Raw genomic sequence first — 27,219 nt, 5'->3', positions numbered from 1 at the left:
ATGTGTGAAACGGGTCCTTCCCTCCCATGTTCTCTGCCTGCCTTTTGTCTGTAGAAAAACTTCAGCCAAGAACAAGTTTAATCAGAGAAGTGAAAAAATACAAAAGCAGAGGAAAACAGTCAAATGGGACAAAACAAAAATAGTCAGGAAGCTGAGTCAAGGACCTTTAGTTCTTCCTCCAGTGCTATAGAGGATATTCTGAGCCATCTCCTGTGAGCTGTCCTGTAGATACTGAAACCCCTACCAGGTGGAGAAGTTAACCATTGGTGCATAATGACCAGAGTGTAGCTATGACATAAGCTGCCACAGTTCCAAGAACTGGCCTCAAGGAAATGGGAACAAGCCGACCCTGGAATTGAAGATTAATGTACTTGAGACAATCCGGGTGACGCTGCTCAGACCACTGAAGACCAATCACCAGATGACAGTCAGAGCTGACTGCTGTTTCTGTGAGGAGTCCCTCCCTCTGTCCATGAACGCTCTTGCCACCGATTGTCAGTAAAGTGGGGGAAGTCAGCTTTTGGACAGGTGTCCACCCTCCCCCCCAACCCCTGTTGCTGGCATCCAGAATAAAACAAACTTTCCTTTCCACCAACCTGGCCTCTTTATTGTCTTTTGAGCAGTGAGCAACTGGACCCCGCTTTTGGTTACGTGTGTGTGTGTTTGTGTGATGGACTAAATGTCTGTGCTGTTGTTTAGTTGCTAACTCACATCTGACTCTTTTGTGACCCCAACAAACTACAGCCCACCAGGCTCCTCGCCCATGGGATTTCCCAGGCAAGAATACTGGAGTGAGTTGCCATTTCCTTCTCCAGGGGATCTTCCTGACCCAGGGATCGAGCCCAAGTCTCCTGCACTGCAGGCAGATTCTTTACCACTGAGCCACCAGGGAAGCCAGATATTTGTGTCCTGTTCGTGTTTGACACCTGTTTGTATCCCTTCCCCAAATCCCTATGTTGAAGCCCCAATCCCATGTGGCTGTATTTGGAGCAAGGACCTCTAAATAAGTAAGGTTAAATGAGGTCGTAGGGTGGGGCCCAGACATGGCAGCATTAGTGCCCCTGTAAGAGGAGAACTAGAAACCCCTCCTTCCCTGCACACTCTGAGGAAAGACCACCTGAGGACGTGGAATGAGGCGGCCAGGGACAAGCAGAGGCAGAGGCTTCAGAAGGGACCACCCTGCCCACACCTGACCTCCACTCCCAGCCTCTAGAACTGTGGGAAAGGGAGTGGTCCGGCTGTGGTCCTTTGTTACGCAGCCCAACCTAACTAAGACAGTGTGTTTCACTTTTCTGTAGTTCTTCTTTGAGAAATTCTTTCAGAAAGGATGCATGAGAAGCATGTTTCAGACAGTAAAGAATCTGCCTGCGATGTGAGAGATCCCTGGGAGGGGGAAGATCCCCTGGAGAAGGGCATGGCCACCCACTCTCGATTCTTGCCTGGAGAATTCCATGGATCGGGGAAGAGTGAGTTACATACAGTCCATGGGGTCACAGAGAGTCGGACACGACTGAGCGAGTAACTTTCTTTATGAGTTTTAAATGTCTTTATTTGGTGCTGCCACTTAAGCGCTAGTTTGGCTGGATCTGTAATTCTAGATTAAAAAAACAAACAAGTACCCCACAGTGCCTGAGCACCTGCAGGGTAGGGGCAAGGGAAGGCATGAGCAGCTGAGCCCCAGGTTGGAGGCTGGAGCTGGGCTCTAGGAAAATGAGGAAGAGGGAAGGTGTGTGTGTGTGTTGGGAAGGTTGTTGATTGGAGGAGCAGTCATGAGTTTGGACTAGGGGGCTGTGGGGTGTCCACAGGAGATCCCCTTGGGCCCCGGGAAGCCTGGTTGTGGCTGGAAGAGGTCTTGTGACTCAGACACAATCCCCCACCACTGCTCCTGTCTGCAACTCCATCTGAGGGACAAACAAGAGACCAGTGACTCTGGTGGGGAGGGCGGGTTTGGTGCAGGGTTTGCACAACATCCCAAGGCTGCAGACAGTCTATGAGGTACTGATGCTAAACTGGGTGGCCCCTCAGTCCACACCCACGACCCACTCCTCCCTGGAGGAGGGAGGAGGGAGCACCATGTGCAGGAGAGGTCCCACCCCCGGTGCTTCTGTGTCCTCCCCGCCTGGGCCCGGGACAGCACACAGGCAGAGACCTCCGCAACTCAAGAGGAGGTGGGAGCTTGCCCTCCTGCCCCACCACGGGGCTCAGCCCTGACGGTCATGGGAACTGGAGTCCCAGGCTGCCCCAGACCAGGTGAGGGTCCCAGTTAGGGCACAGTGGAGGCCCTCTTGGGGCCATGGGCCTGAGGAGGCCACAGGGAGCGCTGACTCTCCGAGAAGCGCTGGCCTGGGGCAGATGCACTGAGGGTGGCGGATGTGCTGCTCAGAGGATGTGGCCAGGAGGGCGTCCACAGGCCACCAGCAGGCTCGGGAGAGGCAGTGTTGGCTGGCGGAGTCCCAGTGGCCACCTTGACCCCGAGGCCCTGCCTCGTGGCCAGAGCCTGCCTGTGTCCTGCTCGGCTCTCCTCCCAGAGCACCCCAATGCCTCCAGTTCATGAGCTGGCCATGAGGGGCAGACACTCCCAGTGGGCCGTAGATGCACCAGCCCCGCTGGCCCCCACAGGGCCACGCAGGCTGCGTCTCGGGTCAGTAGTAGGCCATGAACAAGGCGGCCACTTTCTGGAGGATGACCTTGTGGTTGTCATACAGGGGGATGCGCTCATCCACCACCTGCCAGCGAATGGCCATCCCCTCGTCACAGGAGTGCAGATGCTGCGGAAACAGAAGTGAGTCCTGAGTCCCTCCCGAGCAGCCCTGCCCTCACGCCCACACCCCGAACCCATAGACAGCAGGAGGGCGGTGGGGACCCCAAGGCCCGGCTCCCAGACCTGCTACAGACTGGCTAGTGACCGCTGCCTTTGTACTTCTACTGAATGGTGCTAAGATCACCCCCTTCAGGCACAAATCAGAAAATGTTTGCGAAGCCCCAGAAACTTTGAAAGCGTGGGGGGCGGGTGGGTACAGCCTTATTCTGCGGTTTTCTGTCCTGCAGACAAGGCCTGGGTTTTGTTCCCTGGGACTTCCCAGCCCAGTTCCAGATTCGGGGTCTGTAGGGGGATCAAAGTACACAGGACGATATCCCCACAAGACTGCATGAACCAGCCTCACCTGGGCATGAGCCCAGAGGCCCCAGGGTCCCCCTCTGCCCCACCCACCTGCTGCTGCCCTCTGGCCTCTCCTGGTTGCCCCCTCAGACGCTCTGGTACAACTCAAACCCCACAGCCCCCTTCTCTGGTCCTGGCCAGCTCTGGCCCCAGGCCAGGGACCCCTCAGACCCCTCCCTGCAGGCCCCAGGACCTCTCCAGAGCACTGATGGCCCCAGCCCCTGTTCCTCCAAGCCTGAAACCCAGGCCACATACAGAGTTCAGCCTCTTGAGCTCCACATCGCTCTGGTCTGGGAAGTGGATGCTCACAGCCACCGTCTCGATCCAGGCATTGTCCGTGTTCCTGGGGTCATCCATGTATCCTTTGTACACCTGGGGGGTAGCAAGGGTGTGATGGATCCCTGATCCCCTGGATTTCCCCCAGAGGGAGGGCCCCAAGACTTCTCTGGGTCTGGGCCACTGTGAGCACAGCTGTCCACCATGCCCCAGCCCCACCTGGCCTCTCCCTGCCTTGTCTTCCTGCCCCCAGCACAGCCTTCAATTTGAATGACCCATCACAGGGGGCCATGGCCTCGCTCGTCACCCTCTTGGTCTTTGGCCTGGCATCCAGACCTGCCTCAACTGCCCTTGGAAGGATTAAAAAGGATGGGTGGACCTCCAGACAGTAGGCTAAGTGAAAGAAGCCAGATACTGAAGGCCTCACGCTAAATGATTCCACCGACAATAAATGTCCAGAACAGGCAGATCCACAGAGACAGAAGGTAGCCTCATGGGCGCCAGGGGCTGGAGTGGGGATGAAGCGGGTGACTGCTCAAGGGTATGGGCTCCCTTTTGGGGGTAACAGCACATTCTTGAGCTAGACAGAGGTGGGGACCACACCAAGCTGTCTATGCACCAAATGCCACTGAACTGCTCACTTCAAAATGGCTCATTATATGTTGTTTAGATTTAACCTCAACAAATCAAGTTTAATTATTTTTTACTAAGTAGAGAAAAGAGAGAAGGCGATGCTCCCTCAGGGGCTGCAGCGGACAAACCACGCGGAACTGCTGGGTTTGTAGGTCAAGCCGTAAATATCAGCAATTGCCTACCTCATCCTGAGACGCAAGAGGCAGAACCAACGACTCACACACCCACCTGGAGGACTGCTTAAATAAATCACGGCACAGAATGTTACGTGGTTGTGAAAAAGAGCAAGTGGATTCGGAAATAAAGACCTAAAACTACGGCCTTTGCAAATTCACTGAAAAAGCAAGTTATGTGTTTGTGCCCAGCTGTGCTCAGGGCAAGAGTGACTGTGAGCCAGACAATAGGCCTTCCCTGACCCAAGAGCCCTCCTTGATCTCGGGAGAAAGCCCAGACAGGGAAGGAAGGCGAGGGGCCCAGAGCCAGGCCACATGGCCCCAGTTCTCCCTCCAGGAGCTGTGGGCAGTAGGCTCAGGGCAGGCTCCCCACCCGGCTCCTGCAGCCTGCGCAGCAGCCGGCACGACCACACCCCAGGGCCCAGGTGCACAGGTGGGAGCAAAGCGGAAGAGCCACCTCACCTTCATGCCCTGAGTCAGCAGGCGCTCGAAGGAAGACCAGAACTCTCTTTGCAGGACCTGTTTTAAATTCTGGGGCAGCAACTCTCCTGGCTCCCGGGAGCCCTGAGCAGAGAGGGAGGCGGGGGCAGGTGGGCAGGGTGGTTTGGGACCTGTGTCCTCTGGCCACCCACTTGGCATGGGCAGTGGGCCAGCCCCCCGGAGCCTCAGGCGGATGAGCCTCTGGCAGAAGCTGCCTCGGGGCCAGTGTGACATTGCCCAGAGCCCACTGTCCATGCCAGCCCGTGAGGCCAGGTGTCACAACCTTTGAGGGGTACCAGGCACCATGGGGGAACCAGTACCCTGAACTCTGCCACCTGGCCACCAGCCAGAGGTGTGTGTGCGTCCCCACCCCACCTCTAGCCTCAGCTCCAGTGCGCTGGGCTCCTGGCCACTCCTGGCACACCCTGCCCTGGACACGGGCCTGCACCTGCACTCCCCTCTCCACCCATCTAGGGCGCCTCATCCACATCACATCTACTGCTCCAGCCTGGGAGACTCCCTGCCTTGCACCGCCTGGGGTGGCAGGACCTTCAGCTGTCTCTCAGGGGACACTGCTCAGAAGATGTCAAGAGAGACTGGAGAGGGAGGTTGAAGGGTGCTGGAGAATTCTTGGGGGGAGATGACCCAGCCTGCGCTCACCTTCCCTCACCTGGAGGGCACGGGGGTCGTGGCTGCAGGAGCCAGACCACCCAGAGCCCTGGAATCCTGGCTGGGGTCTGAAGACCCTCAGGGGGTCTGCCCCACGCACACTCATTAACTTGCTGCCCCACCGGGTGGATGCCGGGAAAACCCAGCAGCTTCGTGCTGAGCTGCGGTAGATTATGGACTCCAGGGGCAGGCTCAGGGGAGGGGCCCCTCAGAGCTGCACAGGGACACTGGCCTGGGGCCTGTGGGTGCACGGTCCTCCTGTCTGGACCTGCCTGTTCTGACCCCAGAGTAACGACAGGGTTTGGGAGAGCAGAGGGCAGACAGACGGGTCAGAGTCCGAGTGGTTGGGCTGCTTGGTCAGGACAGGCCCAGCAGAACACATCCCAGTTATGTCACCATGAGCCCATCAGTCCTGCAAATAGCTGCTGCCCTGAGCAGAGGACACGAGTATGCCCCGCCCTGCCCCCAGCAACACCATCCTGCCCTCGGGGCTCAGCTCAGGCCCCAGGGCCTGCGTGCCCAAGACGCCCACCCCCAACCCTGAGCTCTGCAGGGGCAGCCCCAGCCCTGAGCCTGGTGCCTGGACCCAGCAGGTGCTCAGTCAGTGCTTACGCTCCAAAGAGCGCCTGAACCCATCTTCACAACCACCAAACGAAGAGCTAGGAGAAAGCACTCCTTCTAAGGCAAGGACCAGCCTTTGTCATTCAGAACAGGGACAGCTTCCAAGCTGTCCAGGGCAGCGGCCGCTGGTGGCTGGTGACCTGTCGGTGGCAGAGAAGGCAAACGAGTGCAGGGCCTGGGACAGCAGGGGCCTCACCCCAGGCAGCATCCAGTGCTCGGAGGGGCCATGCTTCACCACCAGCACCTCCAGCATCTTCTTGACGTTCTTCCTGCAGATGGCACCATCCAGGCTCCGCCTCCAGCTGCAGAAGGATTCGAGGGGAAGGGTCAGGCTACCCCTGCCCCCACCCCCGCCCCGGGAGGCCACCTGCTAGGCCAGTAGCACCTGCTCCAGGGGAGAGGAACCATCTGCTCCCATAACCTCCAGTCTGGCCAGAGCGGGCCAGCCTTGTTGGACAATATGTTTCTACCAAAAGCCTTAAAGAAGCCCATGCCCTGGACCCAGCCCTTCCCCCTCTGTCACTCTGGAAGTGAAGGGTGAATTGGTATGGATATTTGTCTGGGTAGTGACAAAGTCCTCCCCAAGGGGCCTCTGAAGGAGGGGACCCACAGGGAAGTGAGGCAGCCTGTGGGGAAGAAGGGTTTGGGCTCTCCTGGAGGCACCCACATTCATCCCCTGCCCCACCACGGGGTGGGGCACTGGGCGACACTGTACTTATCAGGGGCTACTCACCGGGTGATCACAGGCTGCAGTGTGTGATTGGGGCCGAAGCGGCTGAGGTCCCCGCGGCCGCGCAGTCCCGTGCGACCCATGGGGTTTCTGGGTAGACAAGGGTCAGCTCAGCCCACCGCCAGTGGCTGGAGACCCCAGCCAGGGCAGCAGGCAGGGGCTGTGTGCCAGCTCTACCCAAAGCTGCCCTGGCTCAGGGTTCTTGGAGCCCAGGCAGCTCCCCTGGATAGGACCAGGGAGGAGGCCCAGACCAGACCCCAGAGCCCAAGGCCCCTTGACCAGGCTGGGTGACTCTGTGTCATGCGCTGGGGCTGTCCACTGCAAACCCTGTCTGTCGGGGGTTCCAGGGTGGGCAGTGGCTACCTTGGGGTGGGCTGGAGAGGAAAGGGGCCTCTGGGAGCAGAAACCAGCCCCATGGCAGATGTCCCCCCAGAGAGCGCCTGACTGACTATGGCGCCGTGCCCGAGGCCCTCAGCTGGCCTGTGAGCATGCATCAATGGTCCCCCTCCTCTGCCTGTGACTCTCGGCACTGCTCTCTTCCTGCACACTGTATCCCCCTCGCCAATCCCCTCCCCTGTCCAGGGCTGGAGACGCACCTGGTCACCTCAGTTTCCCTGCCCCACTCATCTCTACCGCCCCATCCTGCAGCTTCTACCCCAGTGGTCACCCCTTGTTGGGGGCCAAAGTGAGGCACTCGGCCCGTGGCAAAGGTCATGAGGAAGGAGGCTCGACATATGCAAAGGCGGGATCGAGCCTCAGGAGTCCCCCTGGAAATCCTCAAGCATCTACCCCCATAACCAGAGCCTGCCTACTTTACTACTTTGTGCTCTCACTTACACCTCTGACTTTACGAGGGGCTGTCCCCCACCTCCTCTTTCAGAGAAGGAGTTAACTTAGAGCTCCAGTTAATAAAAACTCCTGGGCGTGACAAGAGTGTTTTAACCTACAAACTCCTCTGAAGTTTCTCTAGCCTGCCTGACAGGCTTGTCCGGCCACATGTGATTGCTCACAGCCTCCCAGCCGTGAGAGGCACGAGATGCTTTAAACCTTCTAAAAACAGGTTCCTTAGAAAAGTTAGAAAACCATTAGTATAAGTATAGTGGGCTGATTAGAAATTGTATTGGTGAAGGGTTTTTCATTTGTTGAGCCAATGTTTGTTGCTAAGTCTCCACATCCCCTGCCCTTACACACATTAATGAATATATAGAAGAAATAAGTATTAACCTTTGATATAAATCACGTTAGACCTTAGGCTAAGTAAATTCTTTCCTTAACTAAAACCCACTACACCCTCACCCTATAGGAATGTAACTTTATTTGGGTGGCATCTGTTTTGAGAATAATCACCCCTGGAGAAATAAGTGTCCTGGTTGACTGACCGCTGTCACAAGGAAAGGGTCATAAATTGTCAGCAGGCCCCCTGGCCAGAAGATGATGTAACACCCCCAAGATCTCTGTATACATTTGTATGAAGCACCTGACTTTGATAAAAGTCAGGACTGCTGACCCCGCATGACTTTTGCATAACATCTCAGTGTATAAAAGTAGACCATGGAAAATAAAGAGTTGGGATCAGTGTCTCGAAATACTGGTCTCCCCATGTCGCTCTCTCTCTCACTCTGGCTGAGTCTCCATCTGGAGCGCGGAACCCACCAAGCTTACTAATTTTGCCTGGGCTTCTAAGATCCGACCGGGGAGGCCTCAGAGTCTCCTCTCCTTCGGGAGAACGGAAGGATGCAAACTTCTTGTCTTGAAGTTTTATTGGTCTCCCACGTAAACCAAGCTACTCAGCCTCTTTTCTCCACTGAATTTTCCTACTGAGCTATCCTCATGCTATTACTCTTTATACCTCAAGTTAATATCTAATTGAAGCTATTGTACCCTGATCCTTGCCGACGCCGTCCCCGCTTCGAACTCCCTGGATCAGCCGGGGCTGGACCCCGGCAACCCCTCCCTGCTCCAGAACATTCCCAGAGGCCCACCACCCACCTCCTCCCACAGGCAATTTCCCCCAACAACCGCCTGCTCCTTGGGGTCTCCAAATCCCAGCTGACTGTGATCCCGTCCCCGGCCTCCGCCCTGGTGGTGCAGCCTCCCCAGTGACCCTCAGACCCCAGGCCATCATACGGCAGGCATCCACCAAATGCCTGCTGGGCCTGACGCCACAGGCCCTCTTTCATCTCTATGCTGATTCCATACCTGTGCAGTGGGGCATACTGTCCCTACAGCACAAGCCTGGAAATGTAAGCCCAGCAGCCCTTTAACATTGCCCCTGCTTTACTCTCACAATGGGGTCCACGTTTTACCCTCTTTCTACACCTCAGGAATGGAGGTCCTAAAAGTTGTGTCAGAGAACCAGGGCACAGTGCCCGGGCCAGCAGGGCCAGCTCACAGTCCCCACCCCTCCACACGTGTCCAGGGAGACTGCCAAGTGTGGGCCTCAGGGGTTGGTAGAAAGTACTTTATGTTGATGTTTCTTTCTTCCATACTTTGTTTTTATCAGAAAAATTTAAATCAACCCTGAAAGTTCATTGGAAGGACTGATGCTGAAGCCGAAGCTCTAATACTTTGGCTACTTGATGCGAAGAGCTGAAGAGCTACTTGATGCAAAAAGACCCTGATGCTGGGAAAGATCAAGGGAAGGAAGAGAAGGGAAGCAGAGGATGAGATGGTTGCATGGCATCATCGACTCAATGGACATGAGTTTGAGCAAACTCCAGGAGATGATGAAAGACAGGGAAGCCTGGCATATTGTAGTCTATGGGGTCCCAAAGAGTTGGACATGACTGAGAGACTGAACAACAAATCAGAAAAACACCAACTTTGCTGGAGAGGAAGCCTGACCCCAGAAGGAAAACCGCAGATGTGGCTGAGGGCTGGAGAAGGGCCGGGGTGGTGGAGGGGGGGTACACTCACAGAGGGAGCCCGTCCCGCACTGTGTAGACTCCATGGAAGCTGCGCCGGTCCAGTGGTCCGTCCACTGCATTGTAGCTGATCCTGGACAGAGGTTCCAGGGCACTGGAAGGGAGAGGAGAGGTCGCATCCCCAACAGAGATGGCGGGAGGCAGAGTGGCCACAGTGACCCCTCGTCCACCACGGGGCTCCTCCAGCCACAGACGCCCCCAGCCACATGCCTCCCAGCATGTCCCAGCCCCCAGGGAGGATGGGGCGCCCACCCAGGCAGGAAGCAGGGTACTCACTCTCCCACGGGGTCCACCAGGTCCTTGTCCTTCCTGTTGGCCGTGTAGAAGGGCGGGTTGTACATGAGGAACTCCGTCTGCGGGACACAGGGACTCAGACGGTCACCACCCCAGGCTGGCCGTCACCCAGGACAGCTGACTGCAGAACTCTGGGAGGGCCCAAAGGACACGGAAGTCCGAGCTGGGCTGACCTCAAGACACACACACCTAGGCCAGCCGTGGTTGAGGGGAGTCTCCCCAGGCGGGAGGATGGGGGGCTAGGCTGGACTCCAGAAGGAGGAGTCCCCTGGCAGAGACTGGGGAGGAGTGACAGCCCAGAATGTGCCAGGAAAACCAGAGAGAAGGCCTGGGCCGGGGGGTGGGGGGCGGGGGGGCGGGGTGGCACACCCCCAGGCCTCCTCCTTCGCTCCCTCTCACTCTCCACCTCCATCCTCCCCAGCATTCAGAAAGGGGATAAGGGCTGTTCTCTGGGGACGGGGGCTTGAGGACAAGCGGGGCAGTGGGCCCTGTGTGGATAGCAGCCCAGTGTCCAGGTTCATGGCCCAGCTTCACCCCTCAGGTCTCATGGACCACGCTTCCCTCTTCATCTGTCCCTCGTGGCCCTTCGAGGCTGCGGTAGGCTCAGCCAACCTGGGGCCCAGACCACTCCCCCCAGGACACTGGGCCCCTGCAGCCTGGTGGGTGAGGCCAGAACAGGCACTCACCTCCCAGGGCACCTTCTCGTTGGGCACCGGGAATCGCAGGACAGAGCAACTTGGGTAGAGCAGATGCCGGGCATTCACGTGGTAGGCGTCATCTGGGTCCTCTGCCTTCGATCTGCTGTCCAGCTCAGGATCCCGCCCCACTGAGGCCTTCTGGGGTGCTGGAAATGGGGAGAGGGACAGGGCCACCCTCTGAGGTCCTTTCCCCCAAACTTCCGGGCCGCCTCCACCTCCCTGAGCCCAGTTTGAAAGTCAGCCACAAAGAGAGCACCATCCCCAGGGTTCCCATCACTGCAGCCAGGAGGACCAAAGCCTGAGCTCAGGCCCCCGTTGCCTGGGGTAGCTCCCAGCAGAGCTCTTAGTAATCAACATGATGCACAAGCCCTTCCAAAAGCCTGTCCGGATGAAAGGGCAGATGGCTCCTTTGGGGCCAGCAACAGCCCAGGAGTGTTGCTCGTGACCATTTCTTGGCCGGCTGCAAATCTGGGAGCAAAGACATGCTTTCTGTCACCCGGTCAACTGGGTCTCGGGTCTGCTGGACCTGATGCACACGGGGAGGTCAGGGGCCTGGGACAGGCTACCTCTGGAATTCCCCAGCCTGGTCAAGCCAGGGGACTTGGCCACGCTCAGCACATGTAGCCGTGGGGTGCGTCAAGCATCCCAAGGTGCAGGGGCTGCTCCTCTCCACTCCAAAGACACCCAGACAGAAAAGAGCACAGGTGGGTAGAGACCAGCCGCTGGCACAGCCACCCACTCACCCAGAGTGGGGACACCTTCTTCTGAGCCAAAGCCACTGTCCCTCAGGGCCTTCACAATCCAGTGCAATGCTGTGGCTGTCTGGGCCACCTGGAATGCTCGTTCAAAACAAGATTGGTCAATAGGTGCCCGCACACGGGATGCCCAGCTCCCCACCCCCGTCTTCCCCAGGCAGCCACCCAACACCTGGGGCTTGGCCAGAAGGGCCATCGGAACCATGCCCAGAAACAGAGGTCCCAGCCGGGAGCCCACCTGCTCCTCCAGGGAGGCCAGTCTCTGCTCCATGGCGCCCGACTGCTTCAGATGTGCCATTTCCAGCAGGCGCACCATGGAATCCACCCTGCAAGAGGACACAGCTGAGGCCCGCGGCCTTCCAGGGGTCTGGGTGTGAGTGGAGAGAGCCTGGTGCCCTTTGCAGGTGGGCAGCTTACCACATCCAGCAGCACAGGCTCCTTCAGCTCTAGTTTCAGGCTTCTTGATTTGAAAGGTTACACTCTATGGTTTCATAGAGAATGAGCACCACCTAGTGGCCCGGGGGAAGACCTCGCAGCCAGTGATGCCCCAGGCCCACAGGCCACCCGACAGCCCCAGGGGCGTGGCCGGGCCAGAGGGGCAGGTGTGCAGAGCACACACACCTGTTCCTCACCTCAATATGCCTACAGGCTGTCAGTCACAAACTCAGGAAGGACAGAGTGGCCTCTGGGCAGAGGAGGGGACGCTGCCTCCGGGTACCAGTGGGGACTTTGGAAGCAGGAGGGGACACTGGTTCGGGAAATGTTTGCTGGTTTTGGTCTCAGTTTGCTACAATGTAGGAATTGCACCCAAGTGGGCCTATGTGTTCATAGGAAGAACACTTCCACAGCCAAGCATCCATCCAAACACCCCGGTCTTTTCCCCTGGCTTTAAGCCGCCTTCTCCCAGAGCCTCCTGCTCCACAACAAAGTGACAGGCATTTCAGGGACCACAGGGCTGCAGCGTCAGCCCTGCCGAGATCCCCGGCCCCGTACTTGTCACTGACGTCCTGGATCTTCTGCTCCGGCCTCTGCTTCTGCTGGAACTGCTGTTCCTGCAGGTAGTTCTCCTTCAGGTACATCTCCCAGGACAGGAGGGCCGCCTCCTCTGTCTTCTCTAGCTTGTTCTCTGTGCGGGGAGGAGAGCCTCTGACCCACTGGGGCCCCCGCAGGGAGGGGCGGAGGAGCCCACCCACGCCCAACCCCAGTGGGCTGGCGGCAGTCTGGGGGCCTGAGAGGACTGCATGTCCCCTCTCTCACCCCGAGCTTCCGGGATGCTCAGAGGAGCTGCCCCCCGATCCCGGCTGCACCCCAGACGCGGCTCTGGGGACGAGGGAGGGACAGCTTACTGAACAGCTTATGCCGCTTGGCAGGGATCTTCAGCACGACCCTCTTGATGATGAGGTGCAGGTGGCTGAGGAGGATGAAGGGGGGCGGCGCGGGGGGCCTGCCCTGGTACTCCTCGATCAGGTCGTGGCGCTGGAACTTCCAGATCTGGTCCGTGTGCTCCTGCACCTGCTGGAAGGTGTAGCTGCAGGGGGCGAGGAGCACTGGTTACCAGGAGCATGGGCCACACAAGCTGGGTTATGCACAACTGTGTCGTTGCCTGAGTGTGCGCCATGACTGCCCACAAAGGCACACCAGGGAGGGCGACTGGGACACAGGAAAGGCAGCTGAGCACCCTGGGGGCCCAGAGGAGAATGAAGAAAGAAGACCTAGATTTTAGAGCCCATAAACCTTGCTAGAGAACAAAACAGACCCTCATGTGTTGGGAGATGGATGGTGTCCTGCACTGGACTCTAAAAGGGTCTGATTCCCCTGAATCTGACAAACAGAAGAGACAGTGTCTTCAACAGGCTGACATGCTCGTTCTTCCACACCCTGTGTCTCGTGCGGGTAGAGGTCAGCTGGCCCGGATCCCTGACAGAGGTCCTTGGAGGAGGGGAGGGAGGCTGGGCAGGGCTGAGACACAGCCGCTGCCTGCTGGGCCTCTGGCCTCTGTCTATCACAGCCCAGCACTGGAGCAGGGTCTCTCACTGTTCAGAGCACACGGAAAATCATCAAGTGGCAACCTCATCACCCTAGCTGATGAAGAGAAGAGAAACAGTGCCCAAACCGGCCACAGGTCCCAGGGGCTCTTCTCCAGCGGCCGGGAGGGGCCTGAGGGGGTGGCAATGCCCTGAGCCACAGGGTCAGCCTCCTGGGCACCACAGTCAGGGCCGGCCCTATGTGCCTGCTTTACATGGAGAGCAAAGACAGGTCGTCTTGCCTCACAAGATTCTTAACAAGTGTGACACACACGCCTCCACCCCCAAAGATGATCTCAGCTAAGTCGCTGCCCCGCATCCACCTCCCTCTGCTGGGGGGAGGTGGTGAGACTTCAGTGCCCCTCCCCATGGTCTCTGAGCACAGGGCCCATGGGCTGCCCCCCAGCAGTAGTGCCCAGGTTGGATGCCACGATCACCAGGTCAGCCCGGGCTGAGCCAGGTCCTGGGTCCCAGGCTCCACGCCATCCACACCACCCTGGGGGCGGGGGCAGGCAGCAGGGTGTGTACCCTGCATGTGCCACTCACTTGAACATGGCGATGAGCAGGTTGAGCAGCAGGATGTTGGCAAAGAGCAGGTAGAGGCAGAGCAGAAGGACAGTCAGCCACTCGGGGAACACGGGCTCCTGCCGCGCCTGGTCGATCTCGGGGCACTTGGGCTTGTAGGGATCCGTGCCATTGGGGCTACATTGGTCTGGTTTGAAGTTCACGCCTGGGTCGGGATGAGGGGGCAAGTGAGTCCAGAAAGCCATGTGGAGTCACAGGGGCCCTTCGGAAATGACCTCACTGGCCTGGAGCCCCGGACATCTGGGTGACCTCAGCTGTCAGCTCAAGCCCGAGGGAAGCCAGAAAGGGCTGACCATCTACACCCAGCATCCTCACGGGCAGGAAGTCCCGCTGCCAGGAAAGCCCAAGACCCAGACCTGCACTGCAGGCTGGCACATGCCTCTCTGGGGTCCAGGCACCCTACGAGGGCACTTCCTGGGGGTGTGTCATCCACAGGAGGGACTATGTCATCTAAATCACAGGTCCTAACCCTGGGAGCAGAATGTGGCAGGAAAGACGTCAAAGAGAAAATGAACAACTGTCGTAAAGAAAAGGGAGACGTCAGAAAGGAAACGTGCTGCGGAGGCGACCCTTCTATATGGAACATGTGACTAGAAACCAAACACAGCTCCACACTTGCAGAAGAGTAAAGGGTACATAATATTACAAAACGTAACTATATACTCGGCGTTTAAAAATCTGTAAGAGAAGGGCTTCCGTGGTGGTCCAGTGGTGAGTAATCTGCCTTGCAATGCAGGGGACATGGGTTCAATCCCTGGTCCAGAAGGATTCCACATGCCTCGGGGCAACTAAACCTGTGCACTAAAACCACAGAAGCCCCCACACCCTAGAGCCCGTGCTCCACAATGAAGGAAGCCAACACGGTGAGGAGCCCACGCACTGCAGCCAGAGAGTAGCCTCCACTCATTCTGTCTAGAGAAGGCCTCGTGCAGCGGTGAAGACCCAACGCAGCACTGAAGACCCAGCGCAGCCAGAACTAAATACTTAAAGAAAAAAGACATCCAGATTGGAAAGGAACAAGTATTTGCGGATGACATGATCATAGCAAACCCCTCCAAAGGCACCTAAAAACTATTAGAACTAATAAAGAAGTTCAGCAAGGTTTCAGAATACAAGTTCAATACACAAAATATAGTGGTTTTCTATACAGTAAACAATCCAATTAATAAAACAATTCTACTTACAACAAGCATGAAAAAGAATAAAAACACTTAGGAGTAAATTTAACAAAAGAATTACAACTTATATGATGAAAAATAAAATATGCTATGGAAAGAACTTAAAGATCTAAATAACTGGAAGAAACCCCATGTTTATAATCAAAATCCTGGATGTCTTTTTTGGAGAAACTGATTAGATCACCTGAAAATTCATGTGGACCCAAGGGACCCAGAGGCCAAAACAATCATGAAAAAAAGAACAAAGCTGAAGGACTCACACTGGCTAGGACCATGGTGCTGGCACCCAGATAGACACATGGTTAATAGGAATAGAACAGGTAAACCCTTTTGTTAACAGTCAACTGATTTCTGGGTCGGGAAGATCCCCTGGAGGAATTAAATATGGATAACAATACAGATGACTTGAAAACATTACACTGAGTAAAAGAGGCAAGACACAAAAGACTACATATCATATGATCCACTTTATGTGAAGCGTCCAGAAAAGGCACCTTCTACCCTGATGCTGGGGAAGAGTGAGGGCGGGAGAAGGCAGACAGAAGATAAGATGGTTGGATGATATCATCACCTCGGTGGACATGAATCTGAACCAGCTCCGGGAGACAGTGAAGGACAGAGAAGCCTGGTGTGCTGCAGTTCATGGGGTTGCAAAGAGTCCGACACAACTTTGCTACTGAGCACCATCAACGATAGAGACAGTAGACGACAGGTCACCTGCATTTGGGGTGCGGGGGTGACTACTAAAGGGTATGGGGTGACTTTTGGAACAAGCGTTCTAAAATTAGATTCTGTAAATATACTGAAAACCATGGAAGTGGCCACTTTTTACAGGCGAGTTTTATTGTATGTGAATTAATCTCAATGAAGCTGTGACAGAGAACAAACTCTGTGTTCTCTCCACTCAGAAAAGGAAGACATGTCTGACTGCAGTGGGAGGAACAGATGGAATCAGGTGGCATTTAATGGGGCGGGGGGCGGTGTCAGCTGATGCTCCAGGCCACATCCCCGACCCATTTTGATCTCCCCGAAACTGCGAAGTACAGCCCAGCTGCGGCCAGCTGATGCTTGCCCCACTCAACTGATGGGCTCCCAAGTGCACCCATCTCTTCCTTCAGGAGCCACGGCCCCAGGCAGTGCTGAGTGAGTGGGATGTGCCCAGTCCTCCCCTCCTCCCACTTCTGTGACCCTGGAGGAATCCCACAAGGGTGGCACCTCCTTTTCCACAGCTGTCAGGGCCCCTCCTACCGTCAATGTAGGTTGGCAGCTGCCCGAAGATGGTGAGATACGAGTGGTAGATGGCCCCCCGGAAGATCCACTCCACCCGCCTCTCGTTGTGGATGAGGATGGCCTGCTTGGCCACCCCGAAGGACACAACCCACACGGCCAGCAGGAAGAGGAAGAAGAAGACGTCCTTCATCTGTGGGAGCGGGGCACCAGTTGCAGCCACACCACCCCACACTGTCCCTGCCCACAGGAGGGTCCCCGAGTGCCCTGTAGTGGACGAGACTCCATCAACCCTTACAGCATGGCTGCATGGAGCCAGGAGCTTCAGGGAACAGCCTAGAGGGGTGCTGGGCACCCCACGAGGAGTAGGAAGGGTCATGACCATGACCCAAGAAGGGGAGCGACAGGAGCTATAACAGGGATCAGGGAAGGCTGCCTGGAAGAGGCAACGTACAGGCAAGACCCGAGACAGGCACGCTAGGGTGTGGAAGCAGAGTGGTGACTTGGGGTCCTGTGGGGTGTGCTGTGCCCCGGGGCGCCTTAGGCCCTCCTTACCATCACTCCAGAGTGCTTCAGAGCCCCCCTTACCATCCACCCTGGAGTGCGTTGGGCCCCCCCTTACCATCCGCTTCACGATGATAATCTTGGGCCCCAGCGTCTTGCTGACGGTGAAGATGTGCATGAGCCGCAGGCAGAACATGGTGAAGTCCAGGGAGAGGATGATGCGCCCGGTGTACAGCAGCGAGGGCATGAGTCTGCACGGGAGCAGGGCCTCAGCTGGCCACCCTGGCCTGATCCCAGCCCTCTGCCCAGATGCCCCAGCCCGTGAACAGCCTGACAGGGAGCAGGGCCTCAGCTGGCCGCCCCCGGCCTGGCCCCAGGCCCCTGCCCAGCTGCCCCAGCCACGTGAACAGCCTGACGGGGAGCAGGGCCTCATCTGGCCACCCCAGGCCTGGCCCTAACCCCCTGCCCAGCTGCCCCGGCCCCATGAACAGCCTGACAGGGAGCAGGGCCTCAGCTGGCTGCTTCAGGCCTGGCCCCAGCCCCACTGTGACCCCAGACCCCAAAGCATTAAAACTGGGTGTAAGTTCAGAGGCAGAGCCTCCAGGAGGGTTCGGAAGCCCAGGCAGAGAAGCTGGGCCTTGTGGGCGTCCTGGGAAGCACCAGGCTGGCCCAGCCCCTTCTGCTCATGAAGGGGTCACGCAGGGCAGACATGTGGCCTTGATGGGCTGTAGAGATGTCAGGGCCCCCGGCTGGGATGCGGGCACTCCCACCAGACAGCTCCCCGTGGTGACATAGCCCACGTCTCTGCCCCAGCTCCTCCCTGTCCCCACGTGGGCAGGGCACCCTTGGCACAGACATATCCAGAGAGGTGCTGAAACCGCAAGGGGGACCCAGCTCACAGCCTCACCCCAGCCCAGCCCTGTGGGGGCTGCTCCTTTGATGGGACGGGAGGGCCACCAGGAGGGGAGGCCACTCACCGGCAGGTCAGCCCCGCAATGAAGAGCAGGATAGCGCACACGTCCAGCTTGTTCCAGTAGTCACTGAAGTACACGAGCACCGCCTTCCGCAGCCCGCTCCCGTCAGGGTCATAGAAGAGCTGGAGGGGGGAGCAGGGACATGAGGGGCTGTGGGTCATCCTTCTCAGTTTCCCACCAACAAACCGGCGCCACTTCCTGGGCAGCTGAGAGTCAGGGAGGGGCTGCTGGCAGGAGAGGTGGCCCCCCGCTGAGCCCAGCTCCCCTCCCAAGAGGGGACCCCCACATTTTGCAGTGTCCTTCACAGCGGAGCCAGGGACTCACAAAATCCAGGACACCACTCAGTGATGTCACCCTTGGGGTGATAAGAGAGAGTTTCAAGCAAAAACCAATGCCTTGAGGGGGTCGGGTGGAGGAGGAGCAAGGGCGGGAGCGGCTGGCAGACCACAGGCTGCACTTTCTGAGGGGCCTCGCCCGGCTCTCAGTACCCATGTGGGGCTCACTGTGCATGGCATGGGGCCAAGGGCCACCATGAGAAAGTGACCAAGCCCGGGATGCTCCTGGGGGTAGGAGGGTCCACGGGTGGAGTGGGAGCGGGCTGGCCCACCTGCCGCAGCTCCTCGCACACCAGGGAGAAGAGCCAGACGTAGATGAGGCACTCGCAGCTGGAGGGCTGGGGCTGGAAGTCCACCATGAGCACGTAGGCAAACAGGCAGAGGAAGGCGAAGTAGGACAGGATGTTCATGTGGAAGACGACCACGGGCGCGCTGAAGAAGGCGCGGACGCGGGCCAGGCACCTGTCTGCCTGCAGCTCCCGGTTCCTGCGGAAGACATGGGCAGGGGAGACCACGGCCGTGAGGGGCAAGCTCAGCCATGGGTCACACCGCAGAAGGGAGGCCCAGGACTTGCGGCTGGCCACCCACCCTCCACGCATGGCTATGGTACGGGCCCGGCCAGACGGCCCTTCAAAGAGGTCCCCGAAGGGCCCTCGGGTTCCTTTAGGGCTATCAAAAAATCCTCAGGCCATGGTGGAACTCGGCCCCGGTGGATACTGGGCGACGGCAGTTCTCACTCTTCCCCAGCGCAAATCCCCTCCATCCTGGGACTGGTGGCAGCAGTGAACACACCCAGAGGGGGCATTTGGGAAGGGAGGTCTGGCCCCAAGCCCCAGCGGCCCTGCAGCCGGGCTGGCACCTGAAGGAGACGAGGCCAGTGTAGAGCAGCGGGAAGACCAACATGCACAGCACCAGGCGCCAGAGCCCATTGTCCACGCTGAGCTGGCCCCACCACACCTTGGTCAGGTAGGCCTGCGGACAGAAGGAGGGTTTCAGGGCGATGGGCCCCCCACCCACCCTGACCCTGTGCTCCCTGAGACTCCCAAGGAGGAGCGACTCTGCAGGCTCAAGCACGGCGCTCTGCCAGGCCCACAGGTGACGTGATGGGCAGCACAGTGGGCAGCTCTGGTCTGGTCCTGAGTCTGACAGCCCAGGAAGAGGCTCTGGGGGCAGGACCGGGCTCTCCCAGACCAGAAAGTGAGGCTCAAACCTGGAGCCGGGCTCTGTCCCCCTGCCCCACTCTCACCAGCTGGCCCCTGAGTTCTCCCTGGGGTGGGTGGTGTGGGCAGAACTCCTCCCTACCAAGCCCCTGGGATCCAGCATGGCCAACTCAGCATGTGGTGACAGGATGAGGCTGTGCTCCAAGGAAGCACCAGGGCTCTGAGGGGCCCCCCGGTACACTACATGTCTCATGTCATCAAGGCAACGCCAGAGTGTCCTGCACTTGCTGCTCCAGGAGGATGTCGTGCCGCCTCCATGTATCCCTCCTGAGACCCCAGGTAGCAGGGGTGGGTGGAGCTGAGGCCTGGCCCTGGAGCCCTGCTGGGGGCTCCCAGGTAGGGACATCCATCCCGTGCAGAGGTGAGCCACCGCCTTCACAACTAACCACGCACTCTCACTCAGCATCGGCTCTCTCCTCAGCAAACAGTGAGGAGAGGGTATGCCTGTCTGCAGCAGGTGACCGATGGCCAGCGCCATCCCTGGGTCCCCACAGGACCCGACATGGTGACCTCCTGTGCTATCCACATGCACAGGAGGCTGCATCCGCCCCTGCAGAACCAAGGCAGGTATTTCTGGAAGGAGGCCCCCAGAACATCACCTGGATGCCCCCGTGAGACACGAACTTCATGTCCTTGGCCTCCAGGGCCAGCTGCAGGCAGGTGGTCCTGCCCCAGGCCTCCGACACGCGGACCAGCAGCTTCTGAGCCCTCTCCTCATTCTGCCGATAGCACTCAGTGAAGACCCCTGGATGGGAGAAGGTCTCGTCACAGCAGCCGGATCCTCACCAGGGGGAGCTGCAGACAGTGGTGGAGCACGGCCCCTCCAGACAGCACAGTGTGCACAGGGATGGGGCGAGGACCCCAGGGTCACCTATGAGGGCCCCGGGTCTGAGGCTGCAGCCTCAGAAGCTCACCAATGGCTCTCTGTTCGTACTCGTCCGCAAGCACCAGCATCTCCTCCAAGCTGTCCGTGTCCTCCTCCTCCTTGGACAACTCCTTTAGGATCTTGCTGCAGGCCAAGGCTGCCGCAATGCAGTCCTGGCTCTGGGTACCCAGGGGAGCCACCATGAGGCTCTGGATGGTCCTGCCCCAGGACCTTCAACATGCCACCACCCAGGCTGATGAGAGCAGAGGCCCTGAGACAGCACAGGCTGCGGGGCAAGGACTCAGTGTGGCTCCTTCCACATAAACCTCTGGGCTCACCCCAGGTCACATGCAAGCCCTGCTGTCAGTCAGTCTTCTGCACAGGCCAGGCAGCCCCCTTGCTCCCCAAGAACACAGACTGGACACAAGCACTCAAACAACTCTGCTGGCACAAGGCCCAGAGCTCTCTAGGCATCTGGTCAACCCCACTCAAGGAGCGCTCCCAAAGAGGAGAAACGAGGACCTGGCCATCACATGGCCCTGTCCAAGGCCAGGGCCTCACCCTCGGTGGCACCCCCAGTCCCAGGCACCACAGGGGGTGCCAAGAGAATCTCACAGGAGGCTCTCAATACTCAGCCCAGAGGCCCTGGGTCTGAAGGCAGCACTGGCCCGGGTGAGGGGTTGGTGTCAGAGCCTGGAAACCTGAGTTTGGTTTTTCTGGCCAATAAGCCCCACCAGGCATACTTGAGGCCACAGTCAGGCCAGCTCTGTCGCCCACCCCCTCCCCCAAGCACCTTGGGAGAGGGTGTACCTCCAAGAACCTTGGTGAGGGTTGGGGGGGCGGTGGTCGCCAGAGCCTCTGCCAGGACCCTGAGGGAGCTGGCTCTGAGAGCAGCCTGGATATGCTGGCTCAGAAAAGCAAGGCCTCTCTGAGAAAAATTATGAAACTTTACTTTCCTGTTAAAAGGAAAGCCAGCTTGAAATAAAGGAAAACCATGAGGGGAGTCCTGGCCTGCAGTGTTCTGCTTCTTAGGAAGCCGCCTAGCCAGTCCCTGCCATGGGTGATAAAGCCCCATGCGGGTCCGTTGACCAGGAGCTGCCCGGCCAGTCCCCTTCATTGAAAATGAAGCCAAACTCAGGCCAAGTTACCAGGAGCCACCCAGCTGACTGGTGGGAGTTCCCAGACAGCCCAGCAACAGCCTGGGGCGACGGCATCTGGGAAGCGCCCATCTTAGCGACAGATCATGCCTGAGCCCCCCAACCATCAATGGGAAGAGAAGCGGCCCCTCCAGGGGTGGAACGTGCCCACAGAGTCCACTGACACGGGCAGCCATGGGGCTGGAGCCTGGTCACTGGCCCACCGACAGTTGCAGTCTGCTGACCTGAGCCCAGATGATTTCTGCCAGCTCCCGGCGGTTCTGCACGATGGCCCAAATGAGAAGATCACGGACCGGATCTATGGTGAAGGTAGCTTGGCTTGATGAATGCTTGTAGGAGGACTGGGGATTCACTCCCTGCACCTGTGAGCAGCGGACAGTCAGCGCCCCCACCTGGCGGGGGACAGCTACTGAAGGCGCAGGACCTGAGCTCGGCCCCACTATCCTTGGAGGAAGAGCCCTGAAAGCCACTTTTCCAACAGCACTCAGATGTTCTCATGAACACTCACGCACACTGGGGTTTCTTAAGCACCACTCTGGAGACATGGAGAAACACCAAGAAAGTGCAATGCTCAGTTACTACCATCATTTGCAGACCCCTGCTACTCGCCAGGCATCCCAACGTTCCTTAGTCTTATGTGATAGCATCAAAATCTTTTTCTATGAAGTAAAATTCTAAGGAAAGTGAAAGTGAAGTCTCTCAGTCGTGTCCAACTCTTTGGGACCCCATGGACGGTAACCTACCAGGCTCTGAGGTCCATGGGATTCTCCAGGCAAGAATACTGGAGTGGGCTGCCATTTCCTTCTCCAGGGGATCTTCCCAACCCAGGGATCGAACCCAGGTCTCCTGCATTGCAGACAGACGCTTTACCATCTGAGCCACTAGGCAGAGTCGTAAAATTCTAAGACAGTCTGTTAATAGATTCATGCTGTGACCTCTTCAAGGGAACCTGCAGTGTCTCCTGCAGAGAAGACCAGCAAGAAAGACCAGACAGACAGAGTCACATGTGAGTGGGAGGGCTCTGGCCCCAGACACACTCAGTCTGCAGTGACACAGTCTACATTGATTCCAGGCTTCCTGGCCTATCTGTAAACAAACACATCCTCAGACAAGTCCATCCTCTGGAAGCAATTCCCAGAGAACACATTTCCCACATCACACACAAAACTACACTTTAAGTGATTTCAGAAATCATCTGAAGGCTCATCTTTATGAAAAAAAAAAAGAAAGAAAAATTAATTCAACTTCTTAAATTACAGACATGGTTCAATATGAGCTTCCTCTTGGGACTTTCATAAGCACTTTCCAACTAGGCATCTTAAATATACTGGAATCAAGAAAACTAGAACCATGAATGTACAGAAACAAGCCACAGCCACTTCAGTCTCAGGGGTTCAGCACAGCTCACCTAGGACAATGGATGGATTTGCAAGCCTGAAGAAAGTACATAATTTTCTAGCAGGAAGAAAACAAAATTACTGTGATCTGAGAAGAGACAGGAAACCTAAACATCAGGACCATCAGGAAAGAAAAATAGAAAGTTATCAGAATTACTACCCAAAAAGGCGCTGGACTCCCAGGGGATTCTGCCCAGTGTGTAAGAGGCAGTGAACTCCAGCCACATAAACTGTCCCAGGGCAGAGAAAGAAGAAATTCTTCCCAGTGTTTTTACAAAGCTAACATAAAATTGATACCAGAACCTGACATATACAACTCTCCTCAAATAAAACGACAATTAAAGACAACATTCTGATGCGCTAAGTCCTTTCAGTCTGATTCTTTGCGACCCCATGAACTGTATGTAGCCTGCCAGGCTCTTCTGTCCATGGGATTTTCCAGGCAACAATACTAGAGTGGGCTGCCATGCCCTCCTCCAGGGGATCTTCCAGAAGCAGGGGTTGAACCAATGCCTCTTACATCTCCTGCTTTGGCTGGTGGGTTCTTTACCACTAGTACCACTGCAAACCCCTAAAAAAACGTTGGGACTCCAGCATCGGATTAAATACATGTTACTCTGAAATCAAGTTGAGATTCAAAATAGGGATAAAAAAAGAATAATGACTTATAACTCACCAAGTTCATATGTCAAAGAAGAAGAGTATTGCAACTTCTCAGAAGGCATCTGACAAAATTCAGCCCTGAGGTGTCATTTGTAAAACTTTATTGAATATTGAGAGGAGTTTCACTCACATAAATATACCACAGATGCCAGCATTACACTTAATGCTTGGAAACTTCAGGATCCTCATCAAATAAAGATTCAGACTAGAAAACCCCTCCTATTAAAACCCCTCCTAGACGCCACACATGTGCGTCTCACGCAGACACAGATGAGCTATGTCGACCTGGCCACACAAACACCAATGGTGTGAGCAGGGCTCAGGGGAAGGGGCACAGGGGACAGCCTTTTCCCGCATAATTTTTTGTACTGTTGGAAGTTTTTAGAAAGGAAGCTCCTGGACTGAATTGTGTCCACCACTTTCATATGCTGAAGCCCCAACCCTAATGTGACTGTATTTGGAGATGATTCTTCACACATGGGCTGGATGAAACACAGCTGGAATCAAGACTGCCAGGAGAAATATCAACAACCTCAGATATGCAGATGACACCACCCTTATGGCGGAAAGAGAACTACAGAGCCTCTTGATGAAGGTGAAAGAGGACAGTAAAAAAGCTGGCTTAAAACCCAACATTCAAAAAACTAGGATCATGGCATCTGGTCCCATCACTTCACGGCAAATAGATAGTTTAATAATGGAAACAGTGACAGACTTTATTTTCTTGGCCTCTGAAATCCCTGCAGACAGTGACTGCAGCCATGAAATTAAAAGATGCTTGCTTCTTGGAAGACAAGCTATGACAAACCTAGACAGCTTACTAAAAAGCAGAGACATTACTTTGCCGACAAAGGTACATATAGTCAAAGCTATGGTTTTTTCGAGTAGTAGGGATGTGGGAGTTGGACCATAAAGAAGATCGAGTGCCAAAGGATTGATGCTTCTGAACTGTGGTGTTGAAGACTCTTGAGAGTTCATTGGACTGCAAGATCAAACCAGTCAATCCTAAAGGAAATCAGTCCTGAATATTCATTGGGAGGACTGAGGCTGAAGCTGAAACTCCAATACTTTGGCCACCTGATATGAAGAGCCGACTCATTGGAAAGACCCTACTGCTGGGCAAGATTTAGGGCAGCAGGAGAAGGGGACAACAGAGGACAAGATTGTTGGATGGTATTATCGACTCAGTGGATAGGAGTTTGAGTAAGCTCCAAGAGGTGGTGAAGGATAGGGAAGCCTGGTGTGCAAAGAATCAGACACAACTGAGCAACTGAACAACAACTTTATGCATGTGATTAAGGTTAAGGGAGGCCATAGAAGTGGGGCCCTGATCCAACAGGACCCTAGCCCTAGGGTGCCTGGGAGGAAAGGAACCCATACCGGGCGCCGTGAGGATGGAGCCAGAAAGTTCTCGGTCCTCTGCAGGCCAGGAGGAGAGGCCTCACCAGAAGCTCACCTGTCAGCACCAAGACCTTGACTTCCAGCCTCCAGAGAAGGGAAAAGAAGATGCCCGCCATGTAACCTGCCCCATCTGTGTTATGACGGCGAGAGCCGACTTTCCCAGTAACAATAATAGCTTGTGTTTCAGAGCTCCAAAGCTGGCCAGCACTCACACTGATTTTGACGCTGGGCACTGTGAAGAGGCGCTGCTGGTCGCTGGAGTGGGGCCGGGAGTATAGCAGCTGCGTGGAGTCCCCGAGGAGCTCCCGGAGCACCTGGGCCACACGCTGCAGGAGCACACCAGGGTCCAGGCGCTCAGGCTCCCCGCCAAGCACCCTGTCCAGCTTGCAGTGGAACAGGCAGGTGGGCTCCAGGTTCTGGTACAGGTAGAACAGGGTGGCCTGGGAGATGAACTCCTTCAGCTGCACCCCGTTCTCCAGGAAGAGCTTCACGAACTCGGGCTTGTTGGTGATGAGGGCGGCCACCATCATGGGGTACAGCTCTGAGGGCTGAAAGGGGGCCATGGGGGCCATGTGGTTGGTCACCAGCCTTCAGGCCCCGATCTTGGTATCCCCAAGACAGGGATGCTGTCGTCTCCCACTTCGGGAGGAGGAGGCATGCCAGTCGCCCTCACCAAGGACAGGGCTGGAGTCTGGACAAGCCCCAGCCAGCCCCTCCCTAGGGCAAACCCCGGAAGTCTCACCTTCCACTGTCGCTCATCGGTGAAGATCTCACTCTGGGCAATGTCCACGCGGTTCCACGCCACCGCCAGGTTCAGCTGGTGGTCCCAGTTCTCATGGCCAAAGTGGTCGAGGCTCCGAGAAGCTACAGGTAGAAGCACACACACTGGGGACTTCATCTGGGCTTCAGAGCCACTTCAAAGCCCAACAAAGTCAGAGTGGGGTCAGCAAGTCGTCCCCATCGTTTCAAGTGAATAGATAAGGTGCTCAGTCACGAACCGCCCCACCCCACCACACACACGCCTTCATGCAATCACTTTTCCTTTCAGGCTACCATCAGACCATCTTTGGGTTTCTGTCTTCACTCTTGCTTACCCCAGCTCCCAGCCCTGGCCCCAGGTCCTGCTCAAGCCCCCCGCCCTAAGTTTAAAGGAGACACGGTTCTCTGGAAGGCAGGCACTTTAACATTCACTTTCAAAGCTTAGACCACGAAAGCCAGCACATGTCCTTCTTTGCCTTGTTTGCAGAACCACCACCTCACCCCGGTTCTCAGTGCAACTATTTGCCCAACTAGTTTCTGCTCTTTCTGGACTAACATTTTAAAACATGGGTTGTTATTTAGGGAAAAGAAAAAAGAACTCCGACCCTTACCTCACAACACACACAGAAAGTAACCTGAGATGAATCACAAACCTACACGTAAAGGCTGTGGCTATGGAAGAAAGTATTTGCAACCGCAGGAAAGGAAAAGATTTCCTGGGATGTGAAGAACATAAATAATGAAGGAAAAAAATTGGTAAACTAAAATGTTACCAATAGGACTTTCCTGGTGGTCCAGCGGTTAAGACTTCAAACTTCCACTGCAGGAGGTTGTGGGTTTGATCCCAGTTGGGGAACTAAGATCCCACAGGCCATACGGTGTGGCAAAAAAAATGAATAGATACGTGTATATCCCTTCTGCTCCCTAAAGATACCTTGGAGGACATAAAAGAGCAGACCATGAACCAAGAGAAAACATCCCAGCATATAGGTCCAACACAGGATTTGCACAAGGATATACCAAGAACTCTTAAACCTCCACAAAAGAGACAAATAACCAATTAAACATGGACAAAAGATCTGACAGACACTTCATCGAGATGAAATGGAAATGGCCAACAAGCCCGGAGACACAAATTCAAACCACACAGCGATCTGGCTTCACACCCACCAGGAGGGCTACAGCTTCACGGACTGACAGGACCAAGTGTGGGTGAGGGCACAGAGCAGCCTGGACCCACACCCACAGCGTGGGGACCGGTGCACAGAAACAGAGTGAACGCTTCCCGCTCTGCCATCGCTGCTGGCCTGGGGCTGGCCTCCCTGCAGGGTGAGGGGCCATTCAGCCCAGAACAAATGCTCCTGGGCACCAGGGATGTCATGTCCAGGTCCATGCCGGCAGGAAGGACAGGGAAGCATGGGTCTCACCCCAGAGTTGGGAGAGGCAGGAAGTGTGGGTCCCAGGAGAACAAGCTGAAGGGCAGAAATGAGACTAAGGAGTGGAAGTTGGCCAAGAGT

General features: G+C 56.4%; 1 protein-coding gene across 10 annotated transcripts in view; it reads right to left on the bottom strand.

Annotated features, from left to right (window-relative positions):
* Nucleotides 1-1,519: 1,519 nt before the first annotated feature.
* Nucleotides 1,520-27,219, bottom strand: part of TRPM2 (transient receptor potential cation channel subfamily M member 2) — a 50,496-nt gene continuing 24,796 nt past the window's right edge. For 8 of the 10 annotated variants that reach the window (XM_024996726.2, XM_024996764.2, XM_024996733.2 and 5 more), the window contains 23 exons: nucleotides 25,686-25,807; nucleotides 25,156-25,491; nucleotides 21,707-21,844; nucleotides 20,375-20,504; nucleotides 20,060-20,205; nucleotides 19,100-19,212; nucleotides 18,513-18,726; nucleotides 17,909-18,027; nucleotides 17,050-17,182; nucleotides 16,449-16,620; nucleotides 13,984-14,167; nucleotides 12,760-12,941; nucleotides 12,407-12,539; nucleotides 11,652-11,739; nucleotides 11,402-11,489; nucleotides 10,647-10,804; nucleotides 9,943-10,019; nucleotides 9,659-9,760; nucleotides 6,746-6,832; nucleotides 6,209-6,314; nucleotides 4,705-4,806; nucleotides 3,416-3,532; nucleotides 1,520-2,768 (listed from right to left, as the gene is read on the bottom strand). In XM_024996726.2, coding sequence (XP_024852494.1) covers nucleotides 2,643-2,768; nucleotides 3,416-3,532; nucleotides 4,705-4,806; nucleotides 6,209-6,314; nucleotides 6,746-6,832; nucleotides 9,659-9,760; nucleotides 9,943-10,019; nucleotides 10,647-10,804; nucleotides 11,402-11,489; nucleotides 11,652-11,739; nucleotides 12,407-12,539; nucleotides 12,760-12,941; nucleotides 13,984-14,167; nucleotides 16,449-16,620; nucleotides 17,050-17,182; nucleotides 17,909-18,027; nucleotides 18,513-18,726; nucleotides 19,100-19,212; nucleotides 20,060-20,205; nucleotides 20,375-20,504; nucleotides 21,707-21,844; nucleotides 25,156-25,491; nucleotides 25,686-25,807 — 3,173 coding nt within the window. In that variant the 3' untranslated portion in view covers nucleotides 1,520-2,642. Of the gene's footprint in view, nucleotides 2,769-3,415; nucleotides 3,533-4,704; nucleotides 4,807-6,208; nucleotides 6,315-6,745; nucleotides 6,833-9,658; nucleotides 9,761-9,942; nucleotides 10,092-10,646; nucleotides 10,805-11,401; nucleotides 11,490-11,651; nucleotides 11,740-12,406; nucleotides 12,540-12,759; nucleotides 12,942-13,983; nucleotides 14,168-16,448; nucleotides 16,621-17,049; nucleotides 17,183-17,908; nucleotides 18,028-18,512; nucleotides 18,727-19,099; nucleotides 19,213-20,059; nucleotides 20,206-20,374; nucleotides 20,505-21,706; nucleotides 21,845-25,155; nucleotides 25,492-25,685; nucleotides 25,808-27,219 lie in introns of those variants that run through there. The other 2 variants (XM_024996744.2, XM_059889461.1) reach the window with 2 other exon arrangements.

This window comes from Bos taurus, chromosome 1 (genome assembly GCF_002263795.3).
Source record: "Bos taurus isolate L1 Dominette 01449 registration number 42190680 breed Hereford chromosome 1, ARS-UCD2.0, whole genome shotgun sequence".
In the NCBI taxonomy this organism is placed as follows: domain Eukaryota; kingdom Metazoa; phylum Chordata; class Mammalia; order Artiodactyla; family Bovidae; genus Bos; species Bos taurus.
Note: the sequence above shows the minus strand (reverse complement) of the source record. Positions and strands in the feature narration are given on the sequence as shown.